Source organism: Pelecanus crispus, chromosome 1, assembly GCF_030463565.1.
Source record: "Pelecanus crispus isolate bPelCri1 chromosome 1, bPelCri1.pri, whole genome shotgun sequence".
NCBI lineage: Eukaryota > Metazoa > Chordata > Aves > Pelecaniformes > Pelecanidae > Pelecanus > Pelecanus crispus.
The window spans coordinates 91,668,422-91,686,131 of record NC_134643.1 but is presented as its reverse complement, the minus strand read 5'-3'; the positions used below and the strand labels follow the sequence as shown (position 1 = coordinate 91,686,131).

At 48.2% G+C, this 17,710-nt stretch overlaps 1 protein-coding gene across 1 annotated transcript; it reads right to left on the bottom strand.

Annotated features, from left to right (window-relative positions):
* Positions 1-5,054: 5,054 nt before the first annotated feature.
* On the bottom strand, positions 5,055-17,472 carry ZYX (zyxin). Its single transcript, XM_075717261.1, has 10 exons — positions 17,455-17,472; positions 12,607-12,867; positions 9,365-9,549; positions 8,224-8,316; positions 7,419-7,925; positions 6,968-7,109; positions 6,714-6,883; positions 6,380-6,558; positions 5,979-6,099; positions 5,055-5,578 (listed from the first exon to the last, which is right to left on the bottom strand). The coding sequence occupies exons 2-10, from the start codon at positions 12,854-12,856 to the stop codon at positions 5,468-5,470; spliced, it is 1,758 nt and encodes a 585-aa protein (XP_075573376.1). The 5' UTR covers positions 12,857-12,867; positions 17,455-17,472; the 3' UTR covers positions 5,055-5,467.
* Positions 17,473-17,710: the final 238 nt, after the last annotated feature.

Here is a 17,710-nt window from a genome sequence, read left to right as displayed (position 1 = left end):
TCAGTTGTTGCTCTCTTAAGCTTGCTAAATGCCCATTCTTACCAGATATCACTTGGAATCATTCCTATGGCAATTGCTTCCAAATGAGTGACTGGGACAAGCAAAGCAAAACAGACAGAACTGAAAAGGCTCATGAGGCAACACCACCTGCTCTCATTTCTGTTCCCCATTGCTTTAACTCTACAGTATCCATCAGTACGTTTCAGAGCACTGGTCTCAGAAACTGGTCTCAGCCCTGCCTTCTGTAGTCTGCAGTAATCCCTGTAGTCCACATACTGGAATTTCAGACCCTCAGTATATCACATGGAAACATAAGGATACATACAAAGTGGGTTGGGGGTGGTGGATAATGCTTAAAGATTGGAGATGAGAGTTCAGATAGAATGGGACATTCAGGGAACAGGCACAAGGACACAGACATATAGAGATTGGGCCCATTCACTTCCTGGCATACATCCCTTCTCAGTCAGCAGCCTTCCGTCTTCCTTATTTCACAACAGGAACAAACTATTCAGTCTTTCACAGGACTGCTGGTAAGGGATATATTTTTTAATTCAGCTATTCTTGCCTTAAACACCAACTCATGGTGTACTACTTTGGAGAAGAAGTTGGGAGTAGCAGCACACCCTGCTGTAACTTGTGTGATCACATAACCTCAGCATGTTGCTGTTTTGCACATGCACACTTCAGCAGGGAGATTTAAATCTCTCTGACCTGCTTAATACCTTTACTTCTGCCATGGACAGAAAACCCTTTAGGTACCCCTTTTTCTCTGCCCCTTTTCAAAAGAGAGAATATTCTTGTGTGGCTGGATAGGGTATTTGTAACAGAAAAACCTGTAGGTGGTCTGTCTTATTCCTTCTCTGTGGAGGAAATGTTATTATTTATCAGAGCTCAAGACAGTTATAGACTGTAAATAATATTTTGTAAATAAACCTGTGGCAGAGCAGGCTGTGTTTGAGTTCTTTGGCTTATTTCAAATATGATTGAGACCTCACTCTGATGTTCCTAAGACTTTCTCCTACCTGTGAATAGTAGTCACCTCAAGATTTATTTTTCAGTGCTTGAGCTAAGTCTAGGTTGGTGAAGGAGGTGAGTGCTAGCCCTTCAGCAATCAGTTACTTGCTGTAGATAGCTATCACTGTTTCTGTAATTGCATAATGCTCCAAATTCTTAAGGCTATAAATTAACACTCCTGCTCCTGGAAAGGTCTTGCTTAGCCATAAATGACAGAAGGGTTAAGAAGCAGCGATCTAAAGAACTGCAACTTAAAGCAAGAAGGCTAGTTTCTATTCATCACGAGAAGCAGTATACACAAGGAACCACATTATACACATACCTCAGCTGCTCAAGTCACTGCGACTATAGTAAGAGATACAGCCAATATGACAAGCTCTTACTGTGAGTCTTTTTAGTGTATCAGTAAGTTCAATCTTAGTAATAGGTGTCTTTAACATGAAGTATTGGTAATGAAGTTGCTACACGGCAGATATCCAGGCTAGAAGATAAGCCCTGATGAGGCTGACACAAGATGATGAGCTTGTGTCATGCACATGTAAACTTCAGCCTATTCTTGCAGATGACAGAAAATTGGGACTGGTCGATACATCAGATAGTTGTGCTGCCATTTAGCGGAACCTTAACAGATGGGAGAAATGGGAAGAGAGGAGACTCATGAAGTTGAAAAAAGGGAAATGCAGAGCCCTGCAACCGGGGAGGAACAGTCCCATGCACCAGTACATGCTGGGTGCTGACCAGCTGGAAAGCAGCTTTGTGGGAAAGGACTTGCAGGTCATAGTGAACAGCAAGCTGTACTTGAGCCAGTTATGTGCCCTTGTAGCAAAGGAGGCCAACGGTATCTGGGCTGCATTAGCAAATGCATCACCAGTAGCTGGAGGGAGGCGATTCTTCCCCTCTATTCATCATTGGTCAGACATCCAGAGCGTTCTGTCCAATTTTGGGCTCCCCAGTAAAAAGAAGGACATGGACTTACTGAAGCAAGTCCACTGAGAGGCCACTATGATTTTGAAGGGATCAGAGCATCTGACATACGAGGAGAGGCTGAGACAGCTGGGACTGTTCAGCCTCGAGATAGGAAGGTTTGGGTGGCTCTTTTATTGTGTATAAATCCCTGATGGGAGGGAGTGGAGAAGAGGGAGCCAGGCTCTCCTCAGCAGTATCCAGTGAAAGGAGAAGCAGCAGTGGGAACACATCAAAATAGAATAAATTCCATTTGAAGGCAAGAAAAAACTTACTATGAGAATTGTTAAACACTGGACCAGGTTACCCAGGGAGGTTGTGGAGGTATTAAAAAACTGGCAGTGTACATTCCTGAGCAACCTGCTCCGGTTGACCCTGCTCTGAGCAGGGAGGTCCCTTCCAACTTCAACTGTGAGGAGCTGCTGAATCAGCTGGCCTGACAGAGAAGAGGCTGCTCAGTTCTATGTCCTCAGGTACAGCCAGTAGCAATCATGAGCATGTATTCCCAATAGGCACTCATGCACACAAAATATACATGTGTATAATATGTGCATGTATATATACGCATACGCATTGCATATGACTGGCCTGAGGGAGAAAACACAGCAGTCATGCAAGCACAGCACAAAACAGCCTGATCGTATTCCCTCCTCCGGCTGATCAGGATGAACCTGTTACAGGGGAAATACATACGTATATACTATGGATCCCTCTAGTGTCTAAGAGCAGTCCTCTAGTAGCTGGCTCCACAATCTGGAGCCTGAGCTGGTTCTCCTCAGTTGCTAGCACCAGGACATACAAGTCCTTGAGGCCTGCAGCTCCACTCCGGTGGTGAGCACTCGGACCCCTCATGCATGCGTGTGCGCACACACGGGAGCCCACCGGTAATTAGCCTTAGACATTGGCTCTACCCAGCAGCTGACCCCAGGATTCCCTGGTCTCCCAGTCACCTCACACACAGGTGCAACCTGTTCTCTGGTAGCTGGTCCAGGCTTACCAGTAGTTGACTTCCAGACCCAAGAGTAGCTGGCTTGGACCTCCTGGGAGCTCCAGCTGCTGACTCTTACACTGGTCTTTCCAGCATCTGGGTAGACTCAGCCATGCCAACTCATGGCTCTCAAGTCTCTTACCCTCCTCACTCACCAGCTACTCTGACTTGATTTTTGCTAGTGATTACGCATGGACATACACACCCACACAATATGCATGCACTCAGGTATTTCCAGTTGCTGGCACTTAGACCTCCACAAACACTGAACAGAGTCCCTTCACACAGTGGGGGGCGGGGGGGGAAGAAGGGGGAAAAAAAAAGTTTAGTAAGAAATCAGGACAGACTGCAGTAACGACACACAGGGCATGGCCAGACAAGTGTACTGTGTACATGCAGCCTGACCCCTTCTGTGCCCTTCCCCCCTCCCCAGTTTTCCCATGCTGCTTCCTCTCCTCAAACACTCCCTTTTCCCGCCTTTGATCTTGTCCTTACACATCCCGTAACAAGTGTTATAGTCCCCAAATGCTCTTCCCCTGCACCCCATGCCCCTCAGAGGGACTAACCTCCCCTTAATCTGCAAGGTGATCCAGAGATTCCTTCCCACTGACTCTGCTGGACAGGTGTCATACTCAGACACAGGGGCTATAGTCCTCTGATAGCTCTGGGAGGAGCTAGGTTAGAGTGCTTCTCTCCCCTCCCCCCCATTGTTTCTCTTCTCTGTGCTCATTGGTGTTTGTGGGCATGAGCTTTTAATCACATAATCTAGAAACAATCACTCAAAACAATGTCTACAAACAAGCAAGAAAGGTAAGAAAAAGAAAGCAAATGTACAATTTGTTTCTTCTTTGCTCATCCTATAGGAAACCCCAAATCATTTACTGGATCAATTTGCAAGGAGTCATTAAAGATTTCCCCAAAACTGGCAAGAGAGCAAGAGACATTTCATGTCTTTGAAGTGTAGAAGCATTGATGCTTACCACAAAGAGGAGCTTCACCTGCAGTGACCAAGACAATACCATGCCTAAAACCATAAACATCAAGCACAAACACTTTCTGAGTAGCAATAGTTAAGGCAAAGCAAGCAAAATGACCACTTCATTCCAGTCTGATGCAAGTGGATTGTAATAACCTGCCTCCCAGTGACACCATTAAGCAGACTACAATCTTGCTGAAATGCAGTCTTCCACTGCTTTAAATGAGAGCTACTCTTCAGACACACAAAAGCAGGAAACTAAACAGTCTGAAAAGGAGACCAAGAGGTGGAGAGAGAAAGGCCATTTTCAGACAACATCTCTGGAGGCTAGGTGGAATAGCAACTATACATACATTCTCTACTGCTTAAGACAGCAGTTCTCATGGGTAGTTGAACAAATACAGCAGACACACCTTAATGGAAAAAACCCACATTTTATTGAATGCAAACAGTGGTTGGACAGTGTACTTATTCAAAAGGTTTGTTCAGTTTGAGATTTTCTAGTCCAGGAAACGGGGCTCAGTGCAGTAACACTTAGAGCCAGACAGTACATTGCAATCACACTGCAGCTTTCACTGACAGCAGTGAAAGCATCCCTACTGGAAACAGGGAGACGTTCCTCAGTCTGCTGAATCCTCATCCATTCACTGAGATGCCTCCTTACCATGTGCTGCCCGTCCTTATGACAGCCTTTATTTGTAAACATGCATTCTTTGGACTGCTTTGCTACTCTGGTGCCCAGCCTGGCTGTCCAGAAACCACACTGGGAAATGATTCATTTTGGGGAGGGAAAAAAATTTTAAGAGAAAAAAAAAGTTTCCAAACTCAGGAACAGAGTAGGATTCCAAACATTGCCAGTTTAATCTGGCTAAGGAAAAAAAAGTGACAAGACAGTTAGCCAGTAAAATCCATTAGAGACAGAAAAGCTATAGTAGGTTAGCTTTTTCCAGCAACGATAACAGAGATTTCCAATATGTTCTGCCTCCACACTCTAACCTAGAAGTGAGGGAGGGGGCAGGGGAAGACATCCTGATAACGAGGTGGCACAAGAGAAAAAAAAAAAAAAAAAAAAGAAGATAAAATCAAAGACAGAAGTGGTGCCGAGATGGAGGCTTCCACCTTCTAAGGTCAAATCATTGTTCTTGGCTCCGTTGAACAGAAGAATGCTCAGCCCTTCCAGCACCTGCCACCAGGTCATTCTTGCTACTTCCACCAGGCGGTGGTGGAGGTCTGGTCTTTCTCCTCCAGAGTCTTAAGGGAACAGATATTTTGCACTCACCTTGACCACAGCCCCCAGTGTGGAACACATTGTGGCCATGAAGTGGCAACAGGAGAAGAGGTCCTTTCGTGGTGGGTGTGCAGAGTGACATCTAGGAGCAGTGAGTCCTACATGAGTAAAGAACTGCGCTGGCAGAGTCTCCATTGGTAGCAATCTGCCTTGTCAGGCAGAGGGAGAGGACAATGGCGGGGAGGGGAAGAGTATTGAGTGCAGGGGTCTCGAGGGTATGCCCACTCCAAGCTCCTCAGCGTGCTGTTTTGGCACGAACAGTGTGACACTTCATACACAGCACATGCCCATCCAGTGGAAAGCACCCATTCTCATCTGCTTCAATGGACAAGGGCTTCCCACAGTCCTAAACAGGGACAGAAGGGAGGGAACTCAGTGACAGGCAACAGCAGGGTAAATGCATTCAAGGATGTAAGAAATGCTCCACTGGATCAGGATAATGGCTCACAGCCCACTGCTCTGTCTCTGATGGTGCTAGCAGGAAATGCTATTTTGAGGGAAGAGCAAGTTCCTTCATGTTCCTCCTATATACACAGCTGTTGTATTAGGAATGTTAGAGACTACAGCCCTGCACAGTCCCTGTTCAGGGACCTGTGGTCCATGTCTCATGTTTTTCTGAACCTGCTTCAAAATGCTCCAGACTCATTCAAAACAATCTTAGTGTTTGGTCAGGACAGACAACAAAGGTGCTCAGTTGCTGGTGATGGGAATGGGAAAGATGGGAGGAGTGGGGCCACCAGGCTTACCTCACACTTGTAACATTTCATGTGGAAATTTTTCTCCAATGCCACCACACGCACTGTCTCATCCTTTCCGGGCTCTGGCATGATAGGCTCACTACAGACTGAGCAGCGTGGAGCATACTTCCTGCAACCCACAAAAATATAGAGGAGACCCATGACCACCATAGTGGCATTCAATGCAGTTTTCTCACTGCCGTACAATAGTATTAGCAGCAGAGGAATAAGTGACAAAGAAGTTTAGGTGGGAAAAGACCTTAATTTCTACAAGGTACATTGATGACTCATTTTTAACTTCATGTCCAACAGACCACATGGGCAACCCAACCCCATACTACAGCAAAATTAAACAGCTATGAGGGAATCTGCCTTCTTTCAGACACCACATGCACATGCTCTCTCCATACCTGTGGTAGTCATCCACACAGTGAGGCTGGTTGGCCTGGTCCACAATAAAAGAGGCCCCCTCAAGAGGGGTATGGCACATCACGCAGGTGAAGCACTGGGGATGGTATGAATTACCAGTGGCCTTCAGCATCCGGTCTGTGATGGTCTGTTTGCACACACTGCACTTTTCCAAGGTCCCCTGAACCCAAAGGAAACAAGTAAGACACATTAATCCAATCCCTCACCCCTGGGAGGCTACACCACAGACAGGCAAGATGGAAGGAGGAAGGGAAAGCAACAGGGCAACCACTGCAAGCTCAGCCCTCTCCAGCAGCTTTCATCCCAGTGACTCACAGCATAGCAGTCCTCGCAGAAGGGCTTCTCATCCACATTGTAGAACTGCTGCCCCTGCAGCTGCTTCTCACATTTGAAGCAGGTGAAGCATTCCACATGGAAAAGGCAGTCCAGGGCCCTCACAGCTGGCTGGGTTCGCGACAGTGGCTTCCGGCAGAAGCCGCAGAGCTCTGTCGATGGAAGAAGAAAGGGCTTACGAGAGAGGAAAACCCACCACAGTCCTAGTCCTGCTGCTGTCCACTGAGGGAACGCACCAGAAGTAGCAGCCTCTGCTGGGGGCGGATGCTCCATATCCTTCATTAGTTTCTGGGTCAACATCTCCAGCTCTTCTACCTCCTTCATGGTCAGACAGGAGTTTCCCCTAGGTGGATCTGCACTGGAACCTGCAGGTCTATGCTGCAGGAAGAGGAAACATTCAATCCCAAAGGACACATACAGACTCCCTCCCGCCCTGTTCCTAATTTAAACCTACTTCTCCCACCTTCTCTCTGTCTCCCTCTAGGGAACAATCTGCCATCCACCATGCCTGTTTCTTTCCACCTTTACATGAAGTCCTGTCACTCTCCACCACTGTCTCTAGTTACATCTCTCTTTCAGATGGGTAACAGCTTCCCCTAGCCTGGGACAGACCCTCCATCCTCCAACTCCACTCCCAGTGATGCCATGCCTGTCCAAAGACACTGGTCCCATGGCTTTATCCCTTACCATGTCTTTTGCAGCAGCAGGTTGTTCTGTGGGACGTGGCTTCTCCTGCACTTGGGGTCTTTCCCTCTGCTGGGCATAGGTGAAATTGGGAGGCTGTGGCCGAGAGGAGGGACCTGAAGGTGAAGGGGATGTGAACTGACTCTGAAGGGAGGTAGGATATCTTGTAGAGTTTGAGGGAGCCATGGGAACATTGGCACCTGATTTGGACCCAGACTTAGGAGAGCCAGCAACAGGGGGTGGGGTGAATTTAGGGGTAGTCTGAGCAGGAGGGAGAGAGGGGGGTGGAGGGACTGGTGCTAGGGGCTCCACGCGTTGCTGTGGAGCTGCCCATGGGGTTGGGGCAGGGGTCAAATCTGCTCCAGGGGGCTTGAAAGATAAGCTTCCACTTGGCTTTGGAGTGAACTTGGAAGGAAAGGAATGAGGAGTATCTCTGGGTGCAGATGGTATTTCCATGTGGGCTTTTGGGGCCAATGGCTTCTCCAGAGAACCTGTGGATCCTGCAGATATCTGTAAAGGGAAGCAACAGAGAGAAACAGGCAGGTATCATCAGCAAGGTGGAAGAGAAAATACGTTGTCTATAGCAACAAGTCAGCAGCTATCCCAGACCCACAAGGCTAAGAGTTCCCACACTGTTACATATTTAGCAGTCCTGACAAGTTGCAGGATCTATGTTTTCTGGTGCTTCACGTACACTCTCTTGCTATGGTTTATCCAGACATTTTAATCTTCAGTAGCACCCTTCTCACTACCTCCGTTCAGCAAACCGTTCTCTCTCCTTCCACCTGCAACATTCTGGAGAGCTCACCCGGGATTTGAAGGGGTCATTCTTCTCCATGTCATCCAACATTACGGACAGTGAGTCAATCTCAAGATCAATGCTGCTCATCTTGCCACGTACCTATACCACCATCCATGAAGAAAGAGGGAGCAGAGCACGTTACAGGAACAGCCAGAGAACTCGGTGTATGCCCTTACAATACCAGATTTTGACACTTTGGACTGTGGTACAGATCTGCTCCTTGCTTTGAGTGGATAGCAGGTTGGTGAGGATGAACAGGGCACAGCCTCCAAGGTCTACAAACAGTGGGAAAATGCACAGCCCAAAGAAACTCACTGACAGATTTAGGTGGGAAAAGACATCTGGAGGTCTCTAGTCCAACACTCTGCTCACAGCAGGGCTAACTCCCAACCTACACCATGTTGCTCAGGGCCTTGTCCAGGTGACTTCTGAACATCCCCAAGGATGCAGATTCCCCAGCACCTGTGCCAGTGTTGAGCCACCCTTGGAGGGGAACAGGTTTTTCGTCTGTCCAACAGGAATTTCTCCTGCCAAAACTTGTGTCCATTGTCACTTGTTCTCTTGTTGTGCACCAGTGAGAAGAATCTGTCTTCTCTCCAGCTCTCCTTTAGGTATTGCAGACTGAAGTTAGATCTCTGCCTTGGCCTCCTCTTCTGCAGGCTGAACAAACCCAGCTCTCACATCACGTGCTCCAACCCCCAATGATTGCTATGACCCTTTGCTGGACTGCATCTAGTTTAGTATTCCTCTGGGGAGGAATTTATTTATTACTATACTGAGGAGCCCAACTGGAAACAGTCCTCCAAGATGCAGCCTTACACTAGCACTGAAGAGAGATGAATAATCACTGTCCTTGTCCTGCTGACTACACTCTCACGAATGCAGCCCAGCATGTGGTTGGCCTTATTGCCACAAGGGTGCATTGCTGGCTCACATTCAACTCACTGTCCAACAGGAAACCCAGGTCCTTCATCTGCAGAGATGTAGCCTGGCCAGTTGACCCTAACCTATGCTGGTCCATGGGGTGGTAGCATTTTCTGCTTTCCGAGACCTCAGGGCCTCCTGGTGCTGAGTTCAGAGAGTAGTGAGAAGCTGTCCCAAGTCACAAAGCATCACAAGAAAGTATACTTCCCTTGACCTCACTCACCTGTGTGGCAGGTACCTTGCTCACAGGCCCTTCATCAAACATTGGCGGAGGAGGAGGAGAAGGAAAAACTTCTTCTGGGGCTGGTGGAAAAGGCTCTTCAAAAGGTGGTGGGGGTGGGGGGAAAGCACAGTTTGAGGAGAAACTTGCCTCCTCTCCAGGTGGGGGAGGAGGTGGCAGCGGCAGCTCTATGGGGAAGAATGAGAGTGAAAGCAAGTTTGGATCATTTCTTGCTCTTAGCCACTACAAACCCCAGAAGGGGTCTTGAAGATATTACAGCAAGTAGTTCCCCAGTACCCAGGGGACCCCAGCACCCATCAAGGACAACTGAGCTCCACAGGCTGGCTTTCACCTTGTCCAAAGCTATTTGCTATCATATAAACTTTCCTCAGCAGCTACTGCAATTAGTTCCTGGGAATAGTTATTGTACAATTGGGAAACATGTCCCACTATGCGCTTTCCCACTCCTCCTCTCATTCTTTGGTCCCTAGCATATACTTCTCTCACCAGTAACTGGCTCAGATTGCTGAATACAGAGCAGCATTAGAAGGAATGCCAGCAGACAACCCAGGACCCTGAAGAGCCTGCATTACTACAGGAAAACAAGCTAGCACCTCGCAGCTGGCTAGTAAGCACTACAAGAAACAAGTGGGGGGGAAAAAAACCCCAAGTCAGACCAACTACCTCTTAGGCATATGAGGAATCTTTGAAACGGCTTTATTTTTCTGGGAGATTAAAACAGCTTTCCTTTTGGAGGCTAAAATGTTCCCATACCCAATACAGACTAGGACATGAGAAATTTTACAGAACCCTTTTAAGCAGGCTGAAAAGCACCAGAGGGCCTTAATCTCCTAGGAGAAAACCCCATTGCTTCCACCTATTCATATTTGCCAAAGATACAGAACAGGCAAAAAGAGACATTTTCTATAGCAATTCAGTCAAATAAATATGAATCCTCTTCCCCTCACCATATATGGGAGAAGATGTCCTCTTAGCAACCAAGCAGCAAAGAACACTGAAGACAAGGAGACATAAGTTCCTCATCCCGTTTTCTGAACACCCACCTCTCTTCCTAGTTAGCCCCAGCCCCAACCAGCAGTAGGGTGAAAGACCATGTTTTTCACTCCTGCTACTCCATGTGCAACTTTTAACAGCAGTAATCGAATTGTCTCATCTTTATATTCAGCTGTTGTCGACAGATTTTATAAGGACTTCTCATCTGTAACCTAAGGGAGATGATACTGCCCTTTCAGAAAACGAAAGCTGAAATCTTATTAGCCAGTGGAATGCATAAACTGCACTGGTATGCAGGCACCTCTTTCAAGCCTTCTTGTGCCACAGAAATTCTGCTTGTCGGGGCGGAGGATGTAACACTAGGCTGGTATTTTTTTCTTTGAAACTACAGTTTGGGATCAAGTTTGTATATGCTTGCCTTTTGATTTATTGAAATGATAAAGAATATTGCAGAAACGAAGCCCTGATCTGCTGTGACATTGTTTCAGATGTACAAAAAGCCTGTTTTATGAATTATTCACACAAAGAAGTTCCCCACAAAGTTACTATACTAGATTTATAGAATGATCAATACTAAATATAACATTCCTACAGCAATATTAACTTAGCCATGCTGTCATTTAAGACAGAGACCAATTGCTATGCCTTTATGTTATATTACTGTTTGTTTGGAGAGCATAGGAAAGGGAGAGAAGGATTGGATCCTTCTCTGATGCATCTCTTCAATCAGATGCATTTCTCTCATGACTGAGTTTTGGTGGTTCATCTGTACTTCAGATGTCTTGATGGCAGCCCTCACCCAATGGTGACACAGCATCTTAAGATGAATGGTTCTTCTGCTAATCTTTCTGTCAAGTTAGTTCCTCCATAATAAGCTTTATAAGGAAGGGAGAAGTGGAGTAAACAACACCCAATCCTCCACTCGCACTGTATATTGAAAAATAATTTTTAACATCCATCTACTTTTATACTTTGGGTAATGTATTTGTGTCAGTTTGAGACCTTCCGACAAGACACATCCCTAATCCACACAACTACAGCAGAAAATCACAAAGCCTAAAATGGGACCTTGGATTACAGACACAAGATTCCAGCCAACAATGTATGAGAAAAAGGTTACCAGAGTTAGCTGGTACAATTCTAGGAGACAGAAGCACCAACAGGCTGAGGCCTTTGTGACTCAAGAAATGGAAAAAATGGCTTAATCATTTGTCTTCTCTGAGCACAGGACCAGCCTTTCTACCATCAGGTCAGCTGCTCACTAACTTAGCATGCTAACCTAGAAAACATCAGTGTTGCACAGACTATGCTAGATAGCGGAAGGAAAGAAATTTAAAACAGCAATTAGCATTATCTGAACATGAGTCCCAACTGATGTGCAGCCTCATAGAGTCTTGGGGTAATATGCAGCATCAAGCATTAGCAAGAGGTTGCTAGGGAAATGTCCAGTGGCCCCATGCTGATCAATTCCAACTAGGGAGCCACACAACCAGGAACCTTCTCCTTCTTAGAGGACACAAAACCAACCAACCAAAAATGAAACAAAAAACCACCCCATCACCACAGGAAATTAAAAAAAAAAAATTAAAAAAAAAAAAAGAAAAAGAAAACCACACTAAAGCAAGAAGTCACTCTACACAGGAAAACACACCCAACCCAAACCACTAGGAAGAAGTATAAAACTCTACAAGCCATACAAACTCTAAGTCTCACTTCCTGTTCAGGATAGCTTCCACCATTTTTTCATGCAATTATTCTTCCTCCCCATCTCCAGCAGCGAAGATGGCAATTGCAGAGTCCATGAGAAGGATCTCTACAGTCAGAGACAACCAACTTGAGCTGAGATGAAGCAACAAGGAGAATAGCATGATTCATCACCACCAGAGTCAACTTCCCTGCAACATATTTGGTCTCAGACATGCTGGCCAGAAACTGACTGCAGTTACGCAATTATGCACTCAGGGAATATTATGAAAAATCCAATGCATTCCTGCAGCATCAGTGCAATGCAGGATTGCCTTCCCAGCTCCTCTTCTAATGGAGACATGACATATTTTGAGATCCCTTTACAATTGTTTCATTTCATTCTGGAACCTGCCAGCCTCTACAGCAAGAGTATCCTTCACTTACAGCAGTTATGGCCCTGTTCTCATGTTAACCCCAGTTACAGACCTCGCACCCTGAGAATTTAGAAATGCATATTCACATCTAACACACCATCCCTCACCTACCTTCTGCCAGCAGGGATGGGGATGCTGATGGAATCTCCCCCACCTTCCCCATCTGAGCACGCTGGGCGCCAGCTCCAGGAGGTGGGGGCAGCGATGACTCTGACGTGCCCCCAGCCTTGAAGGGGTTCACCTTGGGTTTAGGGGCGACCACGGGCGCAAACTTCTTTTGCGGGTTGTAGAAGGAAGGGGTAGAAATGTTGATACTGACTGTGGATGTCATGCGGGTCCCTGGGGCACCTGGGGAGGCCATCTTCTCAGCACCTGGCAGGAGACAAGGAGGAGGAAACCTATAAGAAGTCAGTCTTGGGCCACAGTGGAAATTAATAGAGAAGAACATGTGAAGCTCAGTTGGTTAGAGCGTGGTGCTAATAATGCCAAGGTCACGGGTTCAATCCCTGCTCACTGCAGGGGGGTTGGGCTAGATGATCTCTCAAGGTCCCTTCCAACCCAAAGCATTCTATGATTCTATGATTCTATGAAACAGAAGGATACAGGAGTTTAAGTCTGGCCAGAGGCTGAGGTATTTGAGCAGAGCACAGAGCACTTCCAGGATCATCACAGGAAAAAGGAGGAAGAGAAACTGCAGGCAGCTCGAATGAGACAGTGCACTTCACCATCTCAACTCATTATGGTATTAACTGCAAAGGGGTTCTTGACACAGAGAAAAACAAGCTCGTTGCTGCACGAGAACCCTGCCTGCATGCATGCTGGAGGACAGCAGCGGGCCACCAGAATGAGCGTTATCCACAGAGCACACTGAGCCCCACACACCCTAAGGAGGGTGCCCCCATACATGCTCTCCCAGAAGTGGAATTAGCATTTCCTCTCCCCCACCTACCCGACAACGCCAGCCAGTTCCTCCTGACATCAGTCTCTGACAGCCCCAGTAATGTCCCCCTTCACCTCCCCAAGCCTGGCACACCCCCTGCACCTTCCATCCTTTACCTCCAGGCCCCTGCATGCCGGAGGAGTGAAGGCAGCTGCAGCAGAGGCAGAACAAGAGGGCGGGTGAGGAGCTCCCTGCTGTCACACATCCCCGAGTGGAGCTGCCCGCTCTCCAGATCCCACCTCTGCTTTCTCTCCTTCCTGACCCCGGCAAGGGTGACAGCGGCTCCAGCCACCCCTCACTGGCTGCGCCGGCGCCCGCTCCGCCCCCGCCAGGAAGCGACCTTGGCTGCGGCCGCAGCCCCGCTGCCCCCTGCCCCTTTGGGCTGTGAGGGGGGCAGCCGGCACCGCTGCAGCCGGGGCTCCCGTCCCCCAGGCAGGAGGGTTTCCAGTGCAGCCACAGTCCTGCCCTGTGCAAGGAAAGCCGGTGGGGCGGGAGCAGGGGCCAGCACCCCGCTTGCAGCAGGCGGGCATACAAACCTTCTCCCCTCGCCCCTTTCCGCCACCAGACTCAAACAGCCAGAGGAGAGCCCCGCCAAGTCAGCTGTTTCAGGAACCACAGGTCTCATGGTGAGAGCCACATTTCTGGGATTCCCTCAGTCCTGCAATCCAGGCCAGAAATCTCATCCATGCTAGAAATCTCCATGAAGCCAGATGCTTTGTTGTAGAGCCTGGCATGCCTATAGTCCTCCTAACACCCCAGCACAATAGCACTTCCGCCAGCACAGGGGCTCTGTGCCAGCATTTCAAGTTGGCATGTTCAAATCAGTGCCCCTCCACACTGCCGGCCTCTCTTGCAAGGACAATAACAGCTGCTGGGACAGACAGCTCTGGTGCCACAAACATCCGCCCACCGCTACATCACCCATGGCTGCTGATAAGACCTGCATGCCTGGTTCTAAGCGCTCCGACGATTCAGTGCCGTATGGCAAGATACTGTAACCTTTAACAGCTTCTCCAGGTCACCAGCATGTGACAACATACACAAATGTTAAGTCCATGCTGCTGCACTTTTTGTTCCCTTGATGCAGGGCTGATGAGTTGCATGCACTTTTCTGCCCAGCAGAAAAGGACCCAGCAGTGTGCCCAGGTGGCCAAGAAGGCCAACAGCATCCTGGCTTGTATCAGGAATAGCATAGCCAGGAGGAGCAGGGAAGAGATCGTCCCCCTGTACTCGGCACTGGTGAGGCCACACCTCAAATACTGTGTTCAGTTTTGGGCCCCTCGGTACAAGAAGGACATTAGGTTGCTGCAGCATGTTCAGAGAAGGGCAACAAAGCTGGTGAAGGGTCTGGCACACAAGTCTTATGAGGAACGGCTGAGGGAACTGGGGTTGTTTAGTCTGGAGAAGAGGAGGCTGAGGGGAGACCTTACTGCTCTCTACAACTGCCTGAAAGGAGGTTGTAGTGAGGTGGGTGTTGGTCTCTTCTCCCAAGTAGATAACAATAGGACAAGAGGAAATGGGCTCAAGCTGTGCCAGGGGAGGTTTAGATTGGATATTAGGAAAAAATTCTTCACAGAAAGGGTAGTCAAGCATTGGAACAGGCTGCCCAGAGAGGTGGTGGTGTCACCGTCCCTGGAGGTGTTCAAAAAACAGGTAGACGTGGCACTTCGGGACATGGTTTAATAGGCATGGTGGTGTTGGGTTGATGGTTGGACTGATGATCTTAGAGGTCCTTTCCAACCTTAATGATTCTATTCTAGCTTTACTTTCATTAAAAAATAATCCAGCCACCAAGCCAGGAAACATGTAATTAATTATTACTCAACCCTTAATTGGTTTAGTAGTGGACTTGGTAGTGTTAGGTTAATGGTTGGACTTCATGATCTTAAAGGTCTTTTCCAACCTAAATGATTCTATGATTTGATGATTCTAAACTCTTCTGGGCTTTTCAAAAGGAGGAAGAGGCTGCAACAGTAAGCAGCAGCCAGAAAGCTATGCTGAGCATCTCCCACATGATCCAGCATGCAGAAGGGCCAAGGCAGAAGAGTAATTAGCAAGGTCTGTCCTCAGTCCCTCAGACTTGTAGGGGTCAACAGACTTGCAAGTCAGAAGGGACTGACCAACTCCCTCCAGACTGCAGCTATTAAAAAGACCTCCAGCCTTTCTGTAGAGAATCCTGCCGTGTGCTTCACTGTTTCACTATGGTGTAATGAACCACTTGGTAGCAATTCCACCAGAACTGACAGCATTATGAGCAGAACACCACAGTGACAACATCATTTCTGCTTATGATCCATACCGGGGTTAGTCAACACAGAGACGGTCTTGGGACATTGGCTGCTTCACAAAAAAGTGCTGGCTTTGCTACCAGCAGCTGCTATCTCCCCCTTAACCCAAAGCAGCCCATTTCCCGGTATGCTATGTCACACTTAAGGCCCTTTCTGCTCAGAGCTGTCGCCATCCAGCAGCTGCCCCTGCTCATCCTCACTTCTGTTTATCAGTCCACCCCCACACACACCAAACAGGCTGAGAAAGACTGGCCTTGCGGAAAGTCACCCCCCCAGCCCTGCAGTGTTGCCAATACCATCTAAGCCTTACCAGAAACACACAGCTTATGCCAGCCCTGTGGCGCTAACTGTTTCTAAAAGCTACTGGAGAGGGAGTGTCACACCAGCAGACCTAATCTCAAATCCTCCTCGTCCTCACATTTTCCCTGAGGGGAGAGATTTTTCTGCCTGCTGTACCAGCATTTAAGATGACTCTAGTGGAGCTATGAAGAAAGATATCCCCAAAGGACACAGTCAGGATACTTAGTTGCCTCATACACTGTTTCTAAGAGGGAGCAAGAAGTAGGAGGACTGAACCAAGTAACACCTCCCTCAGCAGCAGGGTCACCTCCTAGAAGGTCCCATAGTGGGTCTGCCACCTCTTAGGCACCCAGACAGCTTTCAGTTCTTTGACCCCAAGACACCCCTTTCAAAAGCTCAGCTCCTTTCTTGAGGTAGTGAAAGGAGATGGAACCTGAGGAAGCAGAGAGCTGAGTGTTATTTTTCACCTCTGTTGGTAGAAAGCAGTTTGGCCTCAGTCACACAGGGAACCCCCGTAAAAGCTAGCCCAGCACTGTGGTCAGACACACCACATCTGTACTTCCCCTATTTGCCAACTTCCTCCCAACTGAGGGGGGTCAGAAGGAGAACTATAGGAAAAAATATAGAAGTGAACAGATTAAACAGATACAGGAGTTATGCTTATTTTCACCCTCTCATACAGACTAATTCCAGAAAGTTCTCCCAGCCTGGCCCAAAGTTATAAAGCTTCAAGAGAGCAAAGTCTTATCAGTTATGCAAGCTGCAAGGTAGAACTGTGTAACAACTGGGCTGAAGGAGGGGGGCATTCGGAACTACAAACTTCTCCCAGATATGCTGGGCTTGCTTCCTCCCTGTGCAGGTAGGGGGAAGAGAAAAACTCCAAAAAGCTATGCAAACATATTTAAAACGTTAGGAAGTTCTACGACTTTGCAAGACTTACGTCTTCACTTTCTCAGGGCACTCCCAGAGAGACAGAAACTCATAAATTAAACAAATTTAATGCACAAAGAGCCCCAGATTCCTCTCTCAAGCACATCTGGAAAAAGGCTCCGTAGGTGTCTCACTCATCCGTACGCACACAAAAGAGAGCTTGTCCCGAGTAAAACCAGGCAACACCCCCCTCCCTCTTCCTCGCTGCTGGAGCTATACAGGAGCGTTTAGCGGCCTCCATTTCACCGGGAGGAAAGAAAACTCACCAGATTCACACACACGCGAACCTCTCTTCTGCGGAAGGGTAAAAAAAAAAAAAAAAACAACCCAGCAGCCACGACCCAAAGAGACCGAGACTTTGTACGAGGCGAGCAACCCTCCCCGCGGGAGCGGCAGGAAACCCGCACCCCCCGGCACGGGCGCACGCCCCTAACTCGCTCAATGCCAGCCCGAGGGGTGCAGGCAAAAAGCTTTTTGGCTAAGCCAAGAGAAGAGACTCACCTCTAGGAACAGGGCGCAGGGGATCGGGAAATGCCGCCCGGGGGCTGGAAATCGTGGGGCTGAGCTCCTCTGCCCCCGCACGGCCGGCTGCCTCGGCCCCTCTGCCTAGCAGGAAAGGCAGCAGAAATGAAAGGTGGGGGAGCTGCTGAGCCCGAGCGCTTCCTACCAACTCGCGAAAAAAGCCTCGCCCAGGCAAAGTTGTTTGACCATAAAAGGAGAGAGGCTGCGCGAACAGCTGAGCTCACTCGCTGGGGAA